A 24,058-nucleotide genomic window follows, 5' to 3' on the forward strand; every position below is an offset into this window, starting at 1 on the left:
TCTGGCCCGGATCTGGTGTCACACCGACACTTCTGGCATGGTAAGTGATATGTCATCCAGATATGTGCCAGGCCTGGCATAGATGGCAGTGTTTATGTGATTGCATGCCACATCTGGCCAGATTTTGTTTTAGTGTATGAGACCTGGGGTCATAAAAAGCAGGTCTGGACCAGATCTGGTATCAAGCTGGCACTTCTGACTGACTGGTGTCATGGCAGAGTGTATGTCAACCAGATGTGGGCCAGGTCTGGCAATGATGGCACTGTTTATGTTCCTATTTCCCTATTTTAGTTGGAAGATCCAAATGACATGTTGCAATACTATACTGCTATGGTAGCCAACGTTTCAAATGCAGGTTTGAAAGGTTTGTGAGTGTACATTTTATCCAAAACCTAGTGAGGGTTTACTCATGTTTACCACTGCATGGCTGTAGCTCAGGAGGTAGAACAGGTCACCTATTATTATGGTTCCATCCCTGGCTCCTCCCATCTGCATGTCAAGAGTGTGAATGTGTATGAATATAGGTATGAATATAGCCACTATAACTACGTCTGTGAAACACTGAAGTAATTATAAACCAGGTAGATGTTTAATTATCAGAGAAAAATGTACAGATCAATATCACTGCTTATGTCACGGCTGGGGCAGCAGTCGTGTTGAGGAGTGAAAGGAGGACCCAAAATGCAGGCAGCCGACTGAAGTCATAAGAAACGGAGAATGCAGAGATACACAGACAAACGCAGACGAGCCGACAACGAGCACAGACCAACACCCACTAAATATACACACACAAGGTAATCGGGTAATCACCCACAGGAGGGGACAACAGCTGATCCTAATACACACGATGACTGGAGGACACAAGCTGAACACAATGACAACAGACACAGACCTTCAGAATAGAACAGGAAATCCAGAACACGAGCCTTCAAAGTAAGGAAACACACAGACTGATTTACAACACAACACGGGGACATGAACAGAGCACTGAGGACAGACACAGGTAGGGCTGATAGAAACACACAACTCAAACCCTAAGAACAAGTACAGAAGCAGAATAAACTAGAAAACTGATAATAACAAACTCAAAGCGCTGGGTCACCGACCCAGGACCATGACAGCTTAGTTTATTTGGGTTTATTTCACTCTCAATATTCAAATAGTTTCTCTGCTCAGCGTGACACAGTATTAAATAACTGCATTTCTGTAACCGATGAAGAGGATGAGAGAAGACTGATTCCCATGACTGGATTTGAACATTAGCTATTGAAATGTATCTTTTCTCATAAAGAAACAAAACAAAACAATCAGTGTTTTGTGAGAATATGAAAAAAACTATAAAGAGAAATTAACATCTGGTTTAAGGATGGATAATTAAACCAAACTTCTTATACTGAACTAAAACTAAAATAATGTGCAAAAAAACTTTAGTCCAGCATCTCATCCCCAAACTGTGATGGACACTTCAACCATTTCCAGCAGTGCCGAGTCTTATCCCAGTCCCTTCTCTATAGACAGAGGGTTACAGCTGGAGGTTATTGTTCAGTCATGGACTAACTATTTTATTTAATGTAAAATTTAAAATCATTTTATATAGAGTCCAACTATAAAAATAAAACATAAAGGTTGAGGGGAAATAAAAGTCTAATAACAAGAATCAGAGTGACCAATAATGCTTTTGGAGAACACACAGACAAAAATAAGAATCTAATTGGAAAAAGAAAAAAAGGTTTGATTTTATGTGACCTTTGACCCTGAGCAGAAAAGGATCAGCTCAGGTTTCAGTGTTAAACAACAGGAACCTGTTCATAATGTTTACATGTTTACTGAAGACATTCTGTGCTTTTCTGTGCAGGATCAGTTTGACCTCATCACCACATGAAGACATCATCTCAAACAGCTTTCTCATCAGGTCAGGACCTCCTGCTGTCTACAAGCTGAGACCAAAGAAGCAGAAGATTGGAACTCTGACAAGAATGACTGTTGGAGAAAAACATCCAAACAAGCCAAACAGAACCATCTTACTGGTGGGAGAAACAGGAGCAGGAAAATCTACTCTGATTAACGCTCTGCTCAACTACACCATGGGAGTGAAGTGGGAGGATGAAGTCTGGTTTATGATCGTAGAGGAGGAGAGAAGAAGTCAGACATCAGATGTGATCGTGTACGAGATCTTTGGTTTTGAAGATGAAACTCTGCCCTACTCTCTGACCATCATCAATACTCCTGGATATGGAGACACCAGAGGGTCTGAACATGATGACATCATCAGTCAAAGATTACTGGACTTGTTTCAGTCAGAGGATGGCGTCCATGAAGTTCATGCTGTGGGTCTGGTGATGAAGGCGAGTGTGAATCGCCTGAGTGAGCCACTGAGGTACATCTTTGATTCAGTGATGTCTCTGTTTGGAAAGAACATGGAGAAAAACATCGTAGCTCTGATCACACACTCAGATGGGAGCAGGCCTAAAAACCCTCTTCAAGTTCTTGAAGCTGCAAATATTAAATGTGCCAAAAATGAGGGCAGTCAGCCTGTTTACTTCCTGTTTAATAACTGCCAGCTTGAAGAGCGAATGGAGGAAAACACAATTTTGAGAAATTCATGGGAACTTACACAGACAAACATGGATCATTTGACAAACTTGTTGCGAAAATCTAATCCTCAAAAACTAATGAAAACAGCCGAAGTGTTAAATGAACGAATCAGACTGAAAGCCTCCATCCAAAACCTGGAAGACAGAATCGAGCTGGCTGAACTGAAACAGACAGAAATCAAACAGATCCGAGAAGCTCTGAAGCAGACAAATCACAGAAATGAAATAGAAATTGAGAAAATATTGAGTCTTTTGGAAAATCTTGAAAAGGAAATGAAAGTGCTGACAGCAGAAAAGGAAAAGTGGCTAAGTGACTGCTACCAGCATGCTGTCAGACTGGAGGAAATCGCTCTGAAGGCTGATTCAGCATCTACTGTTGTGCACTTGGACTTCCTGATTGAGAAGATGAAGGAGAAAGGAGACACGGAGAAGGTCCAGAAACTGGAGGAGATGAGGAGAGAGGATGGAGGAACCAAAGAAGCAGTACAAGCTTAAACGAACACCATCACCAACATTGGGAGACCCTTCCCCTGGCATACGTGAAACGTAAAGAAGCATCAGGCAGATGGTACTGATACTGCTCTATGCTACATGTTCAGATGTACACAGATTGATGTGGACATGAGGGCCTCCTTCTAAGACCGGAACATCATTTATGCTTTCATATTTTATCCAGTTATTAAAAAAATATCAATTCTCATGTTAAAAAATACTTATTAATACACATGTATTTCACACAGATATTTGTACTTATGCACATGACAAATATTACTACATAAACTCCACAGTCAGTTATTATGCAGAACAGAGCAGGTCTGAGCTACCAGCTGTGCTCTAAATGCAGTGAGGCGCCCCCTGCTGTTTAGTGATCAGTACAACAGTGTGTGAGAACAGCTCCCTGCTTCTCTGATGTCACTATCTCCACAAATACATGTGTTTCTGTCACGTTGTTCTAATGTTGTCAGTGTGAGCTTTATTCTGCTGCTCCTCTCATGGTGACTCATTGCAGTGGTTGTGGGACAGTAACGTGTCACATGATCCAGAGACAGTCCAACATGTTGTTGCCTTTCTGATCAGTGAGTGCAGAGGATGTTGGAGACACTGAACTCAGAAATATTCAATCCAACTTTGACTCTTCAGTGTTTCTGAGTCCAGTCCTGAAATCTGATCTTCTTCCATCTGATCGATGCCTCAGATTCTTCGTGTGTTCATGCTGCAGGACCTCCTGCTGTCTACCAGCTGAGACCAAAGAAGCAGAAGATTGGAGCTCTGTCAAGAATGACTGTTGGAGAAAAACATCCAAACAAGCCAAACAGAACCATCTTACTGGTGGGAGAATATGGGATGTCTTGATAAACCAAGCAGATATTTGAAGTTTACACAGCTACATTCACACCTGAAAATATGTTAAAAGTTTATTTTGTGACCCAGAATGAGTAATAAGAGTAATATAAAAACCAAACCTTCTGTTAAAAAACAGCAGCACTGTGCATTTACAGTCACGTAAGTTTAACAACTGTAAAAAAAAAATTTAAAAAAAAAATCACCTTAATATTTAAAATTAAACTTCCATTAACTTTAATATCTTAACATTAACAATTTCTACCGTCTCCGTAGAAGGCCGCATTTGGAGCAGCCTTCATCGCCTGGCTGTGACGTAATCGGCCTTCAAATGCCTCTGAAGGATGAGGCCCCTGAATTGGGACACAACTAATGTTAGACCTCATGTGGCTGGAGTGTGTCAGCAGTTCCTGCAAGACGAAGGTATTGATGTGATGGACTGGCCCACTCGTTCCCCAGACTTGAATCCAATTGAGCACATCTGGGACATCATGTAGGTGTGTTGCACCACAGACTGTCCAGGAGTTGGCAGAAGCTTTAGTCCAGGTCTGGGAGGAGATCCCTCAGGAGACCATCCACCACCTCATCAGGAGCAATGCCCAGGCTTTGTAGGAGGTCATACAGGCATGTGGAGGCCACCACACACTGCTGAGACTCATTTGGACTTGTTTTAAGGACATTACATCAAAGTTGGATCGCCCTGTGTTTTTCCACTTTCATTTTGAGTGTGACTCCAAATCCAGACCTCCATGCTTGATTTCCATTGAAATTTTTTGTGTGATTTTGTTGTCAGCACATTCAACTATCTATCAACTATCAAACTAAGTATTTAATAAGAATATTTCATTCATTCAGATCTGGGATCTCTTATTTTTGTGTTCCCTTTATTTTTTGAGCAGGGTAGTTTTGTGAGCTTTAACCTGAGATCCTGGCATTTCTGGCAAAATACATTTATATTTAAAAATTGGTTCAGGATTTAATGAATCAATATCACTTTATTCAAGCTAAAATCGATTATCAAAACCCACCCACCCCTAATTGGACTTGGAAGGGTAACTGGAGTAAATCTGGTTATGTTTAGCAATCACACTGAGGAGAGAGGGTTAGGGGTTAGGGTATATCAAAAAAATATTAATACTTTTAAATCAACTTTAATTAAATTAATGTAAAATTGGAATAATACAGAGAATATCCATTTTTAAATTTAGAAGGTGAAAAGCTTAAAAATAGGATTTAAGAAGAGGAAGCACAAGGAAATTAATTTAAAATGCACAAAACATGAGAACGAATGAAAATTGGAAAGGGAATGAACACATGCAGACTGAGAGGGAGGTTATAAAAGGAGGAGTCAGTGGCTCGTTTCAGCCCTCACCTGTGAGCATCTCAGCAGCCGCCCTTTGTCTAATTTAGACAATATTTAAGCTAAATTGTTTCCATTTTTGTTTGTTTTTTCACCCTTTTTAGGATTTTTTTTCATTTGCTTAAAAAAAATATTATTACTTAAACAACAATGGGTGTTTGTGTGTTATTTTTACAGATTATTATGTGAAATTCAGCTGGTAGTGAAGAAAATAGACCTGAACTGCACATGTTTGATTGACTTATTGAGGAAGACGGTGCCTTCAGGAGCATCCGGGAAAATCCATATTTAAGCACTGAGTCTACCTCAGAGTTTAATGGAACATTTACATTTTAAAGAAGCATCAGAAACAGCGACAGCATACAGCCAGAGTCAGTGTACAGAACTGATTATAACAGTGCAGAGCCAGAAACATCTGTCATGCATCCACTCACTCTTTAACAGTCATTTAAACAGCATTCATTGGACAGGAACAACCCAACCCTAATTCTATTTCCAGGTTACTAACACATCACAGTCACCATGGTAACAAGAGAGGTTAAAGTTAAACATCAGACAGTGTGAGGGACAAATTCCACTGGTCAAACAGAAACAGAAGCGATGTCAGTGACCAATCAAAGAGGATTTCCAGTTAAATCAGGAAGTAGCAATTGGCACCCATGGTGATGATTGAGCCTTCGGGAGCCTGAAGATCTCCAGGGTTCAGATGTCTTTGAGAGGGTCTCATCAGCTGATGACACTGTGTGTCTGTGTGTGGCTGTTGTCACTTCTTCATCTTGTTCTGTCGGTCCAGAAACTTTTGTCGTCTGTCGACTGGAATCTCATCCAGGCTGATTCCATGGTTGCTGGCCCTGACAGAGAGACAGGTGTGGCCAGGTGGAGAAAGAGTTTCAGTTTAATGATTACTTTATTGATAATCGGTAATGATCACTGTGTGTTCTTACCCTCCGGTGAGGTCTGGAGGAACAGGAAGAGGTTTATTAAAATCTTCTCGACCCATCAGCCAGTACGTGTCCTCAGTGCCCTTAACCTGCAACACAAGCATCCAAACATCAACGAGTCCCACCATGGACTCATCAGACTGACTAACTGGGGACAAGGACACTTTGGATCTGGACCAGAATCTGAACCTGGTCAGACTGGACTACAGTAAACCTGGGGGTAATAACTTGACTTGAGGTTTTGTAAACCATCCATCGAACTCAAGACCTTCTATATGTGAAGCAGCAGTGCTAATAACCGTGCCACCGTGCTGCCTTTATCACCATTTTGTGTGTTTGTTTTCTAACAGCATTCACAGCTATTGTGTCATGCAATTATATTTTCATGTTATTAAAATCTGGATTTGCTTCAGGTCTGTTTAGATTAGCATACCTGTGCCTTCCGGGTGTCTATGTGGTATCCCACTTTCAGACTGGTCAGGACTTTGACCGTACTCAGACTGATGTGGATCCTGTAAGCTGCAGACCACAAACACATCGTCACACTGCAACTCAGGAGGAAACTAGTGATTCTGACATAATTTAAATACAGACAGGAGAGACATCAGGGTGGTTTCTCAGTGATCAAACCACTGATCAAAGATTTTACTTACGTAGCCCAGAGGACTCCATGAGTGAGGCCGTGGTCACCGTGTCTCCAAACAGACAGTACCTGGGCATCTTGAGTCCAACCACACCTGCTACCACAGCACCTGAAGACAGGGAGGGCCAGACCTTTACCTGGCACTGCCTGTGTTAGCGATAACACCATTGACAACGTCAGGAATCATTATTACCATACTTTAACCAGAGATGTAGGGTTACATTCAAACTAGCTGGTAACAAAATTACACTACCAGTCAAAGGTTTGGACACGCCTTGTGCAGAATTCAGGTTGGTACACAGCTGACAGACATATTTGACAACTGTTACAATTCATATTATGGCAAGAACCAATCAGCTAAGTAAAGAGAAACAACAGTCCATCGTTACTTTAACAACTGAAGGTCAGTCATGGTTTTCCTCTTTTTAGTGAGCCAAGCCGAAAGAGCCGGTTCTCTAAAAAGACCCGGAATTCCCATCACTAGTGTTGTGTAGGCTGGAGGCCTTATTTGCTTCCATCTATTCTGCTACTGCCAATCTCCTTTCAGTACCTAGTGGGTTAGTGAGTGTGAATCGGAGAGGCCTTGTGGTGATTCGACACTGGAAGGCCCGAGACCCGAACATTGTAAATATTACACTTGGGGCCAGCAGGGTGGATCATTTTATTAGGATAGAGGGACACACGTTCAGGTTACACAGTAATCAAAGCAAAGGCTGGATAATACGAAGAATCTAAAATATAAAACAAAAACATGTTTTGAGTTTTTTCATACTTTTTGATTTACTACATAATTCAATATGTGTTCATTATTAGTTGATGCCTTCAGCAAGAATCTAAAAAGAAAAAACATTAAACTGTTTTGTCCAAAATTTTGACTGGTACTGTGATCCAGTCTGACTAGTTCAAATATTATTCCCATCCTTGTGGTCTGAGCACCAACTGCTGATGAAGCAGGACCTTCAGCCAGCCTGAGATCTCCCAAAACAGTTCTGTCAACAGACATTTCTACTCACTACTCCCGATATTTCTATTTAAATTTTTTCTATTTCTAAATCTTTAAGTTGGCCACAGAAGTCAACCTTCACTAATCTCATCCATATGTGTCTACACTAAGAGTGACTTACACCTGAGACACATTGAACATACTCTGGATTCTTCAGATGAGGAAAGCTGATAGTAATTACACTGATAAATGAACCCTCTCCTGACGTCCTGGTACTGAATGAGTAGATAACTGGTTGACAGGTGTACCTGAGTGCAGTCCGATGCGGATTTTGACTTTAATCTCAGGCATGTGTTTGATCTTAAAAGCTCCTATCGAGTGCAGGATGTCCAGAGACATGTTGGCCACTTCAGCTGCGTGTCGATTCCCATTCCTGTTGGGAACACCTGAAGCCACCATGTAGGCATCTCCAATAGTTTCCACCTATAACAAAACCAGAACCAAATTTCATGTGTCTTTGTTCAGATAATCCAGAAATTAAGAGACGTCTTTACTGTTTAGGTCGGACACGTGTGGAAGTGTGTTACCTTGTACACATCATGGAGAGCAATGATGGCATCAAACATGGTGTAGAGGTCATTCAGCAGGTCGACCACCTACATACATACACACACGCGCGCGTGTTTAGTGAAACAGTGAAAAATGAAATGCACAAAAATAAGTTCAAACAGTTTGTACCTCGATGGGCTCGCTCAGAGCAGAAATAGTTGTAAATCCAACAATGTCACTGAAGTAAAGGGTGCAGTCCGAATAATGTTCAGGTTGGACTGGTTTCCCTTTCTTCAGAGCTTGAGCCACAGACCTGGAACAAATGGGAACTCGCAAAGTAAGAATGTCATTGCTTTGTGTAACCATGCAGCAAACCGCCAAAATAGAGGCCAGAAGTTTAAACATGGTTCTCCACTTCATCCTTCAAACCCAGGACTCTGCAGGAACCAACAATGGATCCAGTTTAGCTTCACTTTTAACACCATCATCATCCTGGTCTGCCAAAGAACAAATTCTCCTGGCTAAATGTACTCCTCCTGCAGAGGAAGTCTACATCATGAGAACCCTTCATTCCTGTCTGCAGTGAACTTCATTAACGAGGCCCAACGACCCAGTTCTATTCTCGAGGACTCTCATCCACCCACTCATCAGAGACTCTGACCCCACCTCCAGTTCACATTACTGCTAATTATTACTAGTAATTTACTGTTTTAGTCTTACTTTGGCAGGAGCTGCCCCACCAGTTTATCTGTCTTGGTTCTCTCAATCTCCAATTCATCCGTTCGTTCTCGGATCAGATCCTCCAGGTTTGAGCTGTACTGCTCCAACATCCGCAGCATGGAGTCGATGATGTTGGCCCTCCGACCTCTACTGATACCTCGAAACTGCAAACAGATTGTCAAAGGAGTCGAGATGAAATCAGAAAATAACCCCGAGCCTGTAGAAGGCAGCAGGTGGCAGCAGTGAGACTCGGCTCACCTGTTTGAAAATGTCATCAAAGCTCGGCCTCTTACTCGGATCTTCATTCCAACATTCATTCATCAGCGTGAGACACTCGGTAGGAGCTTCATCGACCGAAACGATCGGCCTGCAGAGAGGAGGAGGCTGCTTCAGACGCTCCACGATCTCTGAGAGACAGACAGGTGATAAGAGACAGACGGTTTATAAGAGACAATTGAAATATGAGAGACACAGCTGATCAGACATCCTCCCTCACCATGAGCCGGCATGTCCATCATGGCATATGGCAGTGTGCGTGAGATCACTTCCTGTATGATGATGGAGAAGCTGAAGACATCTCCAGCAAACGAACCTCCTGAGACCGGATTCCTCAAAAGCTCCGGAGCTGTCCACAGCATGTCTGAGAGACGGGATAGAAACACACAGATGCATTTAGATATCTGCAGTTTTTATTTAAACAGGTTTGTGTTCTGTTTTGTTCATGATTAGGGTTAATGTTAGGGTTAGGATAGAGAGTCTTAATATGCCCTCTGACATAAACACACGTGTAAGCAGAGATACAGCGTCTGAGACAGAATTCAAACATCTGAACATGCTCATGTTTCTACCGTGTGGATCCTCAGGAATGCTGATCCCCTGGGATTTCAGGATCATAGGAAGTCCATAATCTGTTATTTTCAGAACAAAGCGACCATCAACTAAACAGTTTGTTGACTTCAGACGGCCATGAGTCAAACCTCGCAGATGAAGGTACTTCATGCCCTGAAACAAACACTTAATATCAGTAATCTGATCGGTCTGATCAGAAATGAAACAGTCTTTAAAGATATCATAGATAAAATCGAATAGAACTGCATAATTAATTGACTTAGAAGTCGAGTCGTGAAACCTGAACTTTATCAGACTAGTTCATAGATCATTTATTAGGACAGCAGTGTTTTATCGTGGCACTATTAATAATAAGGAGCAGAGTACTAGTGTGAGTAATGCTCACAGTACCAGTTGTTGTAGTAGTAGCAGTATTGTACAAACAGTGATTATCTAATAAACTCTATCAACATCAATTAAAACAAAAAGTGGATGTGATATCACATCCCCCGACCACCACCACTATTCATAGTAAATATAACTGAACACCAGGGAGAGGGGGTTCAGCAGCACCTTGATGAGGTCCATGAGCAGTGAGGATTTAAACATCCAGTCCAGCCTCACGTTGCCGTCAGCCAGCAGGTCTGCCAGACTTCCTCGGGGGCAGTGTTCGACCACCAGGGCAAAGATCCCCGAGTCCACAAACAGACCCAGGCACAGGTTTAGGTTCTCGTGTCGCATCTCCCGCAACTGATCACCAGGCAGAAAATACTCTTAATACTGCAATACTGCTAATCTGTTTCACATACAGATGGTAACGCCATACAACAGAACAGAAAACCGGACACAGAAACAAATAGAATCTGTGTCTGTTGTGTTTCTATTGTAGATTTTCTGCTCATCATACCTGGCTGAACATATTCTGGGTGTGTTGACTGGCTTCTGTTGGTGTTTTTCCAGTACTAAACTTCTTCAGCCAAACCCAGTCACCCTGAAAACAGCACAGCCAATCAGGGAATGTGACAGGGCAGGTAGGCTCACACAGATACAGGTAAAGGTAATACCTCCAGTATCCCGATGTTGGAGCTCTCAGGTGTTGTGAGGATATAACTTCGAGCGAGCGATCGCAACGGAGTTTTAATTTCCAAAAGACTCTTCATGATGGACTCATCGTTGAGTTTCTATGGAAACAACAGCAATCTGACCAAAGGTAGCTCACTGATCAGCTCACTGATCAACTTATCGATCGGCCCATTAGTCAAACATGCCTCGCTGTTAGTACTCCTGCTGCTCCCAGTTTTCTACAGAACTACAGACACACCAGTACCAGCAATGGTACGAGATTGAACAGTAGTTACCACCAGTAAAACCTGTAAAACGTAAACAAGCTAAACATTCTCTGACCTTCCTGCTGACTTGAGTATCGATGAAGACAATGTCGTCCAGAGTAAGGATCATTTTGGTTGCTGTCACTGCTCCCTTAGTACTCCTGTACAGAGATTTAGACACGTGAGAAAAGAAAGAGGCTGTGGTGCACAGTTCTGCAGCACTATATACATATGAACAGTCCCAATTCAAACAATATAAAATATACAGATATCATGAAAACATAAATCGTGTTATATATTTACAGTGTGGGTTATTGCACATAAATTAAGTATTGCACAGTGGTGATGGTAGATTGTGTATGGAGGGAAGTCCTTGGACTGGGGGGTGAAACTATGTTTTCAGTGAGTTCAGGGTGGTTATGGCTTGTTTGTTTGTTTGTTTTAACTAAGCAGCAGAAATCTAAGAAGCTTGGAAAGAAAAACGACTGGACTTCTTCAAGTTTCTTAAAGAGGCTCTATCTGAGAAACCTTCCTTAATTCTAAGACTATATAGTGGAGAGTCCCAGGTATTTAAGCCCTAGTGGGAGTGGCCTCTTAAAAGGGTCATTGGCCCACTCTTGATCATGGCCTCATTACAAGAGCCAAGGTATAAAAATGGGTGTGAGTCATTATAAGCAGAGGTTTTGGGTGAACCCATTGTGAGTCCTTAAGGCGCCTGGGAAGCATCAGAGACAGGATAACAGATGGCTGACAGTTGGTGTGATAAGCCCCGCCCTCTGTTCAAAGATGGTCATTCACAGTGGACATAGATGGCTTCTTTCACTCCTCTTTCAAACCATCTTCTCTCTATTACAGTAAACTTTAATGTTGAACGCACGGCACAGTCCAGAAACAGCAAACTGTTATCCTTTTTTGTCTTCCCTGGTGAACTTTATGTTTCTGTCCACTGAGTTGATGTGAGCAGTGAAGGATTCTGATTCTTGGGTTTTGATTTTGACCCGGGTGGCATACATGTGTCTGTACCAGTGGCTCGGTGCTGCCAAGAGTCATACTTTCTACTTCCTCCATGTAAAGGTTGGCTACCTCTGCTAAAAATGACCCACACTCTGTCTCATACCTCGGCTCATGTGATGAGTCACATGATGAATAATGGGTCAACGACCATCTCAAGGGACAACTCCCACTAGGGCTTAAAACCTTGGTCATTCCACCATTTGGTGTTAGAGCTCAAGAAGCTTTGCGGTTGAAACGTCTTCACGAAACTTAAAGAAGTCGAGACGCTTTTCTTTCCAAGCTTGACTACCATGACCGGGATGACTGAAAACAGATTGAAAACAGACTAAGCACCAGGTAGGTTAGAGAGGGGTGTATGAGATTAAGAGTGTGTGTTAACCTGTTCCAAAAGAAAAGGCCTCCAAGCAGAGCGCAGAACAACAGGAAAAGGAAGAGCACAGTTACAGCGCCCATACCTGCAGGGAGTGGAGTCCACATTTATAGCCATGCCAGACAGAAACCTTTTGTCAACATGAACACTAAATCACGACACATACAGAAACTACAGGTGTAATTAAGACCTCATTTGAACTGAAGCACAAAGCTCCCACCCTCTCTGTGGGTCAGTAAACACACCTCCACTGCAGGCCTCATCCGGATTAAACCAACAGAAGCTGGCTGAGGGGGGTTTTCCTCCCGGGAAGACAAAGGAACGGCTCAGCGGTCTCAGACCTCCGGTCATCCCGTCGGTGTGCGTCGGAGAGAGTGAGTGTGTTGGGACGAGGCGGTCGCCATCGCTGTCCAACACTACGTAGCTGGCCTGCAGGCCACGCCCCTCTGTACCTCCATACAACACCTGACAGGGAAGAAGACAGGAGCTGATTGTACCATTGAGTTTAAGGTGAGGGCGCGATGAAAATGATGAAGATGAAAACAAAAAAGATCAAATCAAATTCTGTGGCTCAGAAATTATTAATTATTCTTTATTAACTTTATTCTAAATGTCTGTGAAGGTTCTCAGTCATCCCGGTCATCATAGTCTAAGGAGCTTGGAAAGAAAAGCGTCTGGACTTCTTTAGGTTGCTTGAAGACGTTTTATCCGAGAAGCTTCTCCAGGTCTGCGAGCAACTGATGGAGAGTCCCAGATTTAACCCCTTTGGGAGTGTCCCTTAAGAGGGTTGTTGACCCATTATTGATCCTCTATTTCAGGGGTCTCGAACTCCAGGCCTCGAGGTCCGGTGTCCTACAGGTTTTAGATCGCACCCTGGGTCAACGGGGTCAAATGATTAGTTCATTACCAGGCCTCTGGAGAACTTCAGAGAGAAAGGTTTTGGTCCATGTGTGTCGGTTTCCGGTAAAGTTCAGTGTTGAGGTTTCTATTCTTCTCAATATTCATTGAAAATCTTTCCAAGCTCCTTAGAGAACTTTATGCAAACTATCAACAATGGGATGCGATTATGTTGTATTAAGTGGTGAAAAACAATTATTAAAACTCTGAAAATAAATCTGTCTTTTGTGTCTGTGGACACAGAGACTCAATTAGTTTGTCTAACTTAATCAGAACTAACTGTTCCCAGATCAGAGTCATCTGACACTAGAAGGTTCAGTCATGAGTAACTCTTCACTGCCACAAAAAATTTGGAAAACAAAAACTTGAGTTTTAGGTCATAGTTTTAAAAACCGTAAAGTGCGCCTTGTTGTACTTTTTGCCTCTCTGAGTGTCATGAGTCTGATCTGGAGCAGTTTGTTGAAGGAAACGAGGAGAACGTCTTTTATCTCAGCTTTGATACTGAAAGCAGCAACTCCATCAGTTACTCAGCTAGTGAGTGCTTAAATCTGTGTGACCTGATTGAAACCCTGAAAATCAAAGCCTCCATCTGATTTCATGAGCTGATTGCCCGTCACCCAGTGTCCACCCCCCGCCTGACGGCGCTCTTCCACTGCCTTTGCAACGAAGTAGACCATGTTGAAAATGGTCCCAAACAAAGGAGACACCTGCAGACAAAATCCAGGACAACACTTTGTCACATTAGATTCTCTCATAGGGACGCACACATTGTGCGTTTACACGTTATTTACTTGTTTACCTCTGAATCCATCAGCACATTAAAGCCCGTGTTTGTTGTTGTTTGTTTGTTTACCTCTGTGGCAGAGACACCCGAGTGAATCTCTCGGCTCATTTGAGCCTCACGGAAAGCTTCATAGAAACTCTGGTCGGATGCCATGGTAACAGTCAGGACGGCACTATAGGCGTGACGTAGCTGCGTGCTATTGGTCAGCTGGTTGAAGACTGTGTGCTGATTGGATAAAACAGAGAGGGTAAAGACAGTGGGGTGGTGTATGGGTGGTAAATAAGAAAAGTTTCAAATCAATTGCTTGACTCAGTTTTCTTTTTGACGATCGGAGAAATGGAATAAAACCTGCTTGAGAACTTGTTGGTCGTTACCTGATAGGGCATCGCGTACAGCAGGGCGTCGTAGGGAATGAACACGTAACCATTAGAAACCATCCCCATCTCCAGGGCGGTCAGCAGTAGCTCCCTCTGATCCTCTCCACCAATCAGGACAGAGCTCATGCACATGATGACCACTGAAGGTGAAATAAAAAGTTCTCTGATCTGATGTGTTCAGTTCAGGGATGGCAGCTTAACGATCATCTCTTAGCTCTGACCTTTGACCTTGTCGGCTTCTCTGATTTCGTTCAGCGCTCCTCGAGCCCCGCCTTTGCTGCCTGTTTCCATGGTAACCACCAGCCCAATCGGCAAACCCATAGCCCGGAGCGCAGAGGCCACTTCCTGTCCGGTGCTCTCCCAAAGGTCGGTGGCAGCTACACAAAAGAGGAGAAGGGATGGAGAAAGGAACCACTGATAAACAATTAAGACAACAAAGACGATCACAATAGAAACAAACTGCCGGGGTGATGCATAACCTGCGTTTACGCAAATGTTGGGTAAAAGCTGTCAGCCAGACCTTGTGCAGGTTCACAAAAGGAACGGTTGTTGTATGGTGTAAGTTCAGCAGGCATTACACACACACGCAGGTAGGAACAGAGGATCACCGGAGATAACTCCTTTCTTTATTTTTATTTTCCTTCTTCTCCAAAGCCACAACAACAACATACTCACTAGCGCCCTCTAGCGCTTCTGGTAAATGCATCTACAGAACAAATGCAATAGTATGTGGACACAACATCTTCCCCCTTTGAATAAGGATTTCTTACATGAACCTGACTTCATCATTCTGATGTATGTCACCTAATACACGTTTAACATATTTCACATTACTCAGTAACATTCACTTCCCCATGACAAAGTCTTGGGTCCAGCAAGGTGGATTCCTCATCCTGGTGGGCCTAAGCCTACTATCAGACTCAGAGTTAGATGCTAGATCAGTTCCTGGTTCATGACAGTCCATTGTTGTGTCAGAATCAGTACCTGTGTTCAGCTCTGACAGAGCCGATAAGTGTGAGGCATTCCAGGTCCGTCCATCATCCAGCAAATAAGTATTTGGCCCTTTCCTTGTCATGACAGTCCTTGGTTTAGAAAACTTTAACTCGCCTTTCTTTACCTTCCATGGCTTCCTAACCCATACCTTGTCACCAGGTTGAAAGTTGGACGGTTTGGCGTGTCTGTGAGCATCGGTGTATTCTTTCATTTTCATTTGCTTATTCTTAACTCTTTCGCACATGGTATGCCTCTCTGTCTGAGGAACAGGCATATCCATTACCTGTAACTTTGTTCTCATTCGTCGTCCATGGAGCAGTTCTGAAAGGGAAACTCCAGTTGTTGAATGAGGGGTTGCTCTGTAGTCCATCAGGTAAGTTCTCAAGAATGATTTCCAGGGTTGTCCTTGAATCGAGGCAGTCTGTAGGCAGTCTTTAACGCATCTATTGAATCTCTCAACTTCCCCATTAGCTCTTGGGTAATACACTGAGGATCTTAGGTGTTGTATTCCCCTGCTTTTGAGGAAGTCAGCAAACTCAGCAGAGAGAAATTGGGAGCCATTGTCACTTATCAATGTCTTTGGATTCCCTTCACGAGAGAAAACTACAGAAAGGAACTGAATGATAGTGGCTGCATCAGCTCGGGGAGCAAAAGCTACTTCAGGCCACTTACTAAAGTAGTCTACCAATGTGATGGCAAATCTACAGTCAGAAGGGGCTATTTCAAAAGGGCCTATGATGTCCACAGACACCTTTTCCCAAGCAGCAGCTGGTAAAGGAATGGGTTGAAGTGGAGCATCATGGGTGACAGTGGACTTGTCATTCTGTCTGCACGTTGCACAGTTCTTTATCAGTGTCTCTATGTGACAATCCATTTTGGGCCACCAGTACAATTCCCTCAGGCGTTGTTTGGTACGTACAATGCCTTGGTGAGTTTCATGAGCTATATCAGTGAGTTTTTTCTGCAACGACTCAGGCACTAGCAATCGATGTGTACCTCTGACGATGCACTCATTCATGACTGCAAGTTCATGGCGGATTGGGAAGTACGGCTGTAAGTCAGGTTCCAGTGACGTCTTCCTTGCAGGCCAGCCTTTCCGTATCTGCACACGGAGCTTTGTGAACACTGGACAGGCTTTGCACGCTGACTGGAAGTCATCCTCAGACACAGCACTCAGATCAGTGAGGATGGCTGCAACTGACTCTACATCCCCTGTACATGCCATGTCTGTCTCGGGAAGTGGGAGCCTAGAAAGACAGTCAGCAACATGGTTCAATGACCCAGTTCTATATTCCACTTCATAGTCAAACTCCAACAGGCGAGCTGACCATCTGGCTATGCGTAGACCAGCTCTGTTATTGCCCTTAGTAGTCAGCAATGTTGTAAGTGCTTGGTGATCTGTTCGTAGGAGGAATTTTCTGCCCCAGAGCCATGTGCGCCATTTTTCAGCAGCCCAGACGCAAGCTAGGGCTTCCTTCTCGACGATTGAGTATTTCCTCTCTGCATCAGACAGGCTCCGAGAGGCAAATGCAACAGTCCGTTCTGCATTATTACCGTCAAGTTGAGTCAAAACAGCACCTACGCCGTAGTCTGAGGCATCTGTCGAGACTATGGTTGGCTTACTGGGGTCAAACATCACCAGAGCAGGGCTGTGCACGATTAAGCGCTTGACTTGATCAAATGCTACTTGAGCTGCTTTGTTCCAGTGGAATGAACAGTCCTTACGCAGAAGAGCTCTCATAGGTTCAACAACAGTCGCGTAATTTGGCACAAACTTGTTGTACCATGCACTCAAGCCAAGAAATGAGCGCAGGGTTGCAGGGTCAGTAGGGGGCGGAGCATGCAGGATAGCAGTGACATGAGAGTCATCTGGCAGCAGACCTTCTGGACCGATCTTTTGACCCAGAAAGCTCAGAGTAGTTTGACGGAGTTGACATTCGTCAACATTGAGTTTCAGTCCTGCATTGTTGATTCTGTGTAACACAGCACGCAGGTTGGCCTCATGTTCGGCTTCTGAAGTTCCGTATATGATGACATCATCAAGATAGCATTGCACCCCTTTCTGGCCATGTAGGATCTGTGTCATCATCTTTTGGAACACTGCAGGCGCTGAACTCAACCCGTAGGGGACTCTGCAGTACTGGTACAGTCCTTCATGTGTAATGAAAGCAGTGAGCCCTCTACTCTCTTCATGTAGTTTCAGCTGATGGTAGGCGGATTTAAGATCCAGGGTGGAGAACATGACAGCCCCACGCAGCTCAGACAGTATGTCCTCTATCAGTGGCAAGGGATGACTGTCAACGACCACCGCTTTGTTAGGTTCTCTCAAATCAACGCACATGCGTATGCCACCAGTCTTCCTTCTAGTGACTACAATCGGGGAGACCCATTCAGATGCATCAATTTTCTCTATGATGCCATGTTCCTCAAGGTTCTTGAGTTCTGCGGAAACAGCCTCGCGGACTGACAGGGGTAAGCGTCGAAGTTTCTGCTGTATTGGCTTCACTTCAGGTCGCACCTTCACTTTATGTACAAAGTCCTTTGCACATCCGAATGCAGATGGAGACTCACATTCCTGTTTTACAGTGAGCGGGCAGAGCAGAGGTTTGCTGAAGTGTAGCACAGACCTTGGGACTCTCAAGGACTAATTGTCCCCCTTTTATGTGTAGCTGGAGGGCAGTGACCAAGTCCATACCCAGTATGGGTGTTCCTGTTCTCACAATGTAGAGATCTGTGGAGGCACTCTTGCCATTGTAAGTAATGTCAGCTCTAAGACATCCTACATCCAGTTTCTCTTTTGAATATGTAATAAGCTGAACAGCTGGATTACTTAACTTAACTGAGCCAAAGTTTGTGCTGTAAACACGTTCAGGCAGTATAGAAACACCAGATCCTGTGTCTACTAGTAGTTTAACAGTACATGCCTGTGCAGTATTTGGTACAGTGACAGTAACAGTGCACATCAGTTTAGCCGGATCACTACTGACACAACTGTCAACAGTTAAAACACACATTTCAGGCACAGTCACTTCATTAACAGGCTTATGGGAAGATCTACACACTCTCGAAAAATGTCCGATTTTCCCACACGTATTACATTTGCAGTCTTTTGCGGGGCAGGATTTATCATTGGCTTTGTGATCAGCTGAACCACAACGGTAGCACGTCAGAGCTGTATCCGCTTTTTTAGCTGCTTTGTATTTTGGCTTGCGCATCTTCTTTTGTACTTGAACAGCAGCAACAGGCTTTGTTTCACCAACAGCAATGGCCTTTGCATCAGCTATTGCAGCCTCTGTACGCCTAGCAATTTCCAAAGCTCGTATACGAGCATTATTTGTCTTCTCTACAAGTTGATCCCGCAACATTTCATTTTCCATAGCTCCGAACTTACATTGTTTCACGAGCTCACGCAGTGCTGCAACGTAGTGATCTGTAGACTCACCGACAGCTTGGGCTCGTTGCCTGAAGTGGTATCTCTCGGCGACAACATTGACTTTAGGATGAAAGTACGTTTCCAAAGCCTTTACGGATCCCTCGTAATCATCCGTAGCGAGTGGCAAGGCGCTGTAGATTCGTTGTCCCTCCGTTCCCAAGCAGTGAATGAGCAGGGCCCTCTTCCTCTCCGTAGCAAAGTCATTACCCCCGATTGCAAGCAAGTAGTTATCGAACAACTTTCTCCACGCAGCAAATGGAATTTTCGGTTCGCCTGGACAATCCAGGAACACAGCCGGGGGTTGCAAAGAGAGCAGAGCCATAACTGAATCACCACTACTCTCGTCGCCACTTGTTGTATGGTGTAAGTTCAGCAGGCATTACACACACACGCAGGTAGGAACAGAGGATCACCGGAGATAACTCCTTTCTTTATTTTTATTTTCCTTCTTCTCCAAAGCCACAACAACAACATACTCACTAGCGCCCTCTAGCGCTTCTGGTAAATGCATCTACAGAACAAATGCAATAGTATGTGGACACAACAACGGTGAAGCAGGAACAGTGTGGGGAACTGTGAGGAACGTTGTCTCGTTTCATGCTGCACATGGTTGGAATAACAATAAAGCCACTTGACTTGACCTGACATTGTGAGAGTAAAAAACAGAGCAGAGAAGATGAGATGATCACAGCCGTCTGGACTTAGATTAATCGAATGAGTGCCCCCTGACATCATGGTTTCATGTGGATCATTTAGTTGATGGTTGGTTTGAAATGATGAAGAACCAAAGATTGTGGAGATCATCTGAGCTGTCCTTAATACGTTGGAATCAGACAACCAGGACAATTGAGGTCCTCCTGGATCGGCGCATAAAGAGAAGGGCTCCGTCAGTGATGTCTCCTTTTCCCTTGAGAATGATGAAATCAGACTTGAGGATCAGAAGAGTTAGGTTAGTGGATCTGTTGAACCTCCAGCTGTCTCTCTGTCTATCTCTGTACTTTACTTTGGTAGAGAGGATTTCATGTCAGAAAGAAGTTTCCTCTGTCTCCACGTCCTTGGTGAAAGAGTCCTGGTGAACATGTCGACACTGTTAAACTGGGTCTAGCTCTCACTTCTATCTCCATTCAGAAGCTCATAAGTAACAATGGTTAAGTTAAAGCCCTCACAGAAAACACCACCACTTCTGTGATGTCCCAATTAACAACTGCAGTTATAGTCCAATGGGCAGTAAAAGTCAAACCACCAAAATAAAACAAATGGGACCTAATATGTGAGTGTAACAGTCTAAAAGCAAAATGGTGAAGCACAGATCAAATAGCCTGCTCAGACTAAATTAAAATAACACAAGTTTGAATGAAGAGATTATGGTGAGAACCACCCCACCACTCTGACTGTGATGTCAAACCCTCACCTGTGATGATGCTGACATGCGCCCAGCCGAAAAATCTGAGCACGGTGAACAGGACTCTGGTGGGAGGAGTCAGTGGCGGCAGGTTTGGCCAGTCAGCATCTAGACAACCGGGAGAGGCGAGTCCAGCCTCCCAATGCTCAGTCATTAGGGAGGCAGAGTGACAGAGGGCGGGATTGAAGGGCCCAATGTAGGCATAGCCATAACCTTCAAAGTCCCCAAAGTTGGTCAGAGCTAAAATAAAAAGGTCAAAGGTCAAACAAATATCACACAAATAGAAATAAGGAAAATAAAAAATATTTCACTTACTTCAGTCTGTAAGCTGATAAACACACTTCAAATAAATAAACAGTCTGCGACAGTCTTAATAAAACGTCTGTTGATATGACTGATTAAATGTCTAATGATCCTTTGGAGGTGGAGAGGTCTAATATGTGACTAACAAACAGACTTTTCAAATTAAAAGTTTTATTAAATGTGTTCTGATTGTTAATTCAATTCAGTTTTATTTATATAGCGCCAAATCACAACAACAGTCGTCTCAAGCCATTTTATATTGTACAGTAGATCGTACAATAATAGATACAGAGAAAAACCCAACAATTATATGACCCCCTATGAGCAAGCACTTTGGCGACAGTGGGAAGGAAAAACTCCCTTTTAACAGGTGGTCTAATAATTGGCTGCTAACTCATCATTATGTGATTGGTTAACCCTGTACCACTTTGTTCTAGTGTAACTAACCGTAACTGTATCTAAAGGTAATCTCTTTCTTTACTGAACTTTATTTTAAGGTCCTGTTGGCTGATTGGATAACAGACCTTTGGAGGCAGAGCAGTCCTCGTCCAGCACTTTGACATCATACCAGTACCCTCTGCTCATACTGGTGTCAGTCCGTAACCTGGACAACGCCAGTGTGACCGCTGCTGTTGGCATCGCCCGGGAAAACAACGGGTCACATGACCACGGACCGACCAAGGCGATCTTGAAGGTTGTTGTCCAAACCTCTTTGATGCATAGCAACCACAGACATGCCCCTAGCAACCATCGAAGCTGCATCCTGACAACCTGCCAGAGATTCAGACAGATTTTTAGAAAGTCAACAAGAACACAAACTCGTCTGAACAAAGATGAAACACAAAAAAACTGATTCAGGTTTGTCAAACTACTGTCTGTTAACAAGGAACCTGAAACCTCCACGTAATGAATTACTTAACCTGCAATATCAATTCATTTTAAAGACAGAGATTAAGACTGTGGGCTTACCACCCACACAAGGGGCTGTAGGGTTCGGTGCATTGTGGATAGTTAGGCAGTCTGATGTAATAACTCTCAATAACTCTCCAATAAGGAACTCTATTGTGCTGCTGGGGGACTGAGAAGGTGCTGAAAGTTACGTTTCTGCAGTGTTGAATTGCCTCTATATTGGTGGTTGCCCTCTTTCAGCAGGGGGACTAGAGGGTGTGCTCCAACTACAGAGGGATCACACTCAACAGCTTTCCTGGGAAAGTGTATGCCAGTGTTCTGGAAGAGAGAGTTCATTTGTAGTCGAACCTCGGATTCAGGAGGAACACTGAATCCACTGGTTGTGGGACACTGGACCAGCTCTGGCAGTCTGTAATAAGACTTAATAATGCTGGACATACAACTACGAGAGGAGACACCTCCACAAGCATCAGAAATCTGTATGAATCACTTGTTTCTTTTTTTACGTAACACTGAAAACACATTTACACTAAACATACCAGTCAAAACAGAAGAGCAAGCTATTGTTTCAAATAGATTTTATAGACCAACATTGCATATGTACACTGATGTTTTTACAGGGTTTGGCTTCCTCTGGACGTAATGCAGTCACATGTCACAGTTACATGGACAGCAGAAGAACTTGTAGTCAAATTCAAAGTGGAATCAGACTCAGGACTTGCTGTGAGGCATTAGCGATAACCACTGCGTCACTGTGTACTGTGGGTAACCAGAATCACATGATTTGTACGTTTTACATAACAACCTGTTCCGTAATCACTAGATTTGTAAACTAGTATATCTATTTTTAAGTTTATACTACAGCAGAGGTTTTAAATCCATCGACCAGCCTCCCACCTGAATGATGTAACATCTTACCTTTAAAATCTGCTCCTTAATCTTGTGTTAGGGCTTAAAGTGAATAACAGATTAAGAATTTAGGGGTCTACGTAGTGCTTCATTAAAAAATGATGACAATGTAGAAGCTCCAATGTGATAAGGTAAGTCACAGGGACCTGCTGGACCCTTCACAGAGGAGCAGTGCACGCTCTGTTTTAAGGTGAGAATACTTAAACCCTCAGAAGAAGACCTTCTGTTTGACATCATATCACATGACTCAAGTGTCATTTCCACAGTAGCATTTGAAAGCTGACTGCCAAAACCTCTGAAATGACCACATTTCATCTGAACTCCTGCACGTGTGACTCTGTGGGGTTTGTGATGAGTCTCCAGGTGATTTCACAGAGATGCTGGTCTTCCCTCTGGGGATAATTAATCTGAAGGTAGATCTGAGGCACAGAGTCCACATTAGAGACTGTGATGACTTGAAGCTGAACACTCAAACCACTAGGCACTGGAAACCTTCAACCTCCTAAGGGACTAGGACCGCTTGTGTAGGACCACTATGAACTATGACCCCCTTCAGGACTTGAGCCTCATTGAACCAGCTCTGAATTAGGACTGAATTAGACTGGTTCGCCTCAGAGACCATAAATCCTAAAGTTTGGACCCTCAGGTACAGCAACTGGAGGGCAGGTGGAGGTCTTCACTGGTTTGTCTGGCTGCCACCAGAGGCTGTCCAGAGACATGCATGTTGTGCAATAACACGATGATGGTGTGTGCAAATGTGTTGCCTCAGTATTGGCATCAGGAGAGATAGCAGAGTCTGTAAATATGACCACACATGCTCAGGTTAAACCACAAAGGGCATCAGCTGACACCTTTAATCCAATCATGGTAACCATGGAAACACACACACACCTGAGAGGTCAAGACTTGATCTGCAGCTCTCTGATTGGCTGGTTTTAAAGAAGATCAAGCTCATTAACAGATTTACTTAAATCACTCAGGTCCCATGCTCCCTATATTCAGGTACAATTTAACTTTATACAGCTCGGGTTTACAGCAGCAGTCAAAGATCCTACAATATTAGAGGGGCAATCGAAGGTGGGAAGGAAAAACTCCCTTTTCACAGGGAGAGAGCTCCAACGGATCGAAAATCAGAGAGGACAAAACACAACCTGTCTTCACACACAGAGTCTAAGTCTGTCTGAGCATCAGAAGCTCAAATATCAAAACAATCAATCGATTGATCAATGATCTGTTTACCTTTATCTCAGAGCTTCATCTGTCCAAAGGAAAACTTTACACCGAAAATCCTGAAACCAGCAAACCAAGCAGATGATGTCAGGGTGAACGAGGGAGGACCAGAGACCAGGAGGGAGAGCGTCAATGTGGAGTTACATCCACTTACAGTGGAGAGAGAGAGAATCATGGTCGAGCTAGATTG

The 24,058-nt window shown here is 43.5% G+C and overlaps 2 protein-coding genes across 3 annotated transcripts; one reads left to right on the top strand and one right to left on the bottom strand.

Annotated features, from left to right (window-relative positions):
• The first annotated feature begins 847 nt into the window (after positions 1 to 847).
• Positions 848 to 3,089, top strand: LOC134615777 (uncharacterized). Its single transcript, XM_063460424.1, has 2 exons — positions 848 to 933; positions 1,856 to 3,089. Exons 1-2 carry the CDS (start codon positions 848 to 850, stop codon positions 3,087 to 3,089), a joined length of 1,320 nt encoding a protein of 439 aa, XP_063316494.1.
• A 2,506-nt stretch (positions 3,090 to 5,595) lies between these two features.
• LOC134624159 (retinal guanylyl cyclase 2-like) lies at positions 5,596 to 24,038 on the bottom strand. 2 transcript variants are annotated; one of them, XM_063469134.1, is made up of 24 exons: positions 23,878 to 24,032; positions 21,345 to 21,591; positions 20,527 to 20,757; positions 14,911 to 15,066; positions 14,687 to 14,829; positions 14,382 to 14,537; positions 14,086 to 14,235; positions 12,877 to 13,096; positions 12,641 to 12,716; positions 11,324 to 11,408; positions 10,984 to 11,100; positions 10,827 to 10,910; positions 10,493 to 10,669; positions 9,940 to 10,093; positions 9,588 to 9,731; positions 9,350 to 9,498; positions 9,092 to 9,255; positions 8,561 to 8,684; positions 8,410 to 8,478; positions 8,131 to 8,305; positions 6,890 to 6,988; positions 6,670 to 6,755; positions 6,240 to 6,325; positions 5,596 to 6,146 (listed from the first exon to the last, which is right to left on the bottom strand). In XM_063469134.1, exons 2-24 carry the CDS (start codon positions 21,580 to 21,582, stop codon positions 6,059 to 6,061), a joined length of 3,171 nt encoding a protein of 1,056 aa, XP_063325204.1. In that variant the 5' UTR covers positions 21,583 to 21,591; positions 23,878 to 24,032; the 3' UTR covers positions 5,596 to 6,058. The 2 variants fall into 2 exon arrangements, with proteins under 2 accessions (XP_063325204.1, XP_063325205.1); XM_063469135.1 differs by lacking the exons at positions 5,596 to 6,146; positions 6,240 to 6,325; positions 6,670 to 6,755 and having other exon boundaries at positions 6,919 to 7,026; positions 23,878 to 24,038.
• Positions 24,039 to 24,058: the final 20 nt, after the last annotated feature.

Source organism: Pelmatolapia mariae, linkage group LG3_W, assembly GCF_036321145.2.
Source record: "Pelmatolapia mariae isolate MD_Pm_ZW linkage group LG3_W, Pm_UMD_F_2, whole genome shotgun sequence".
Classification (NCBI taxonomy): Eukaryota; Metazoa; Chordata; class Actinopteri; order Cichliformes; family Cichlidae; genus Pelmatolapia; species Pelmatolapia mariae.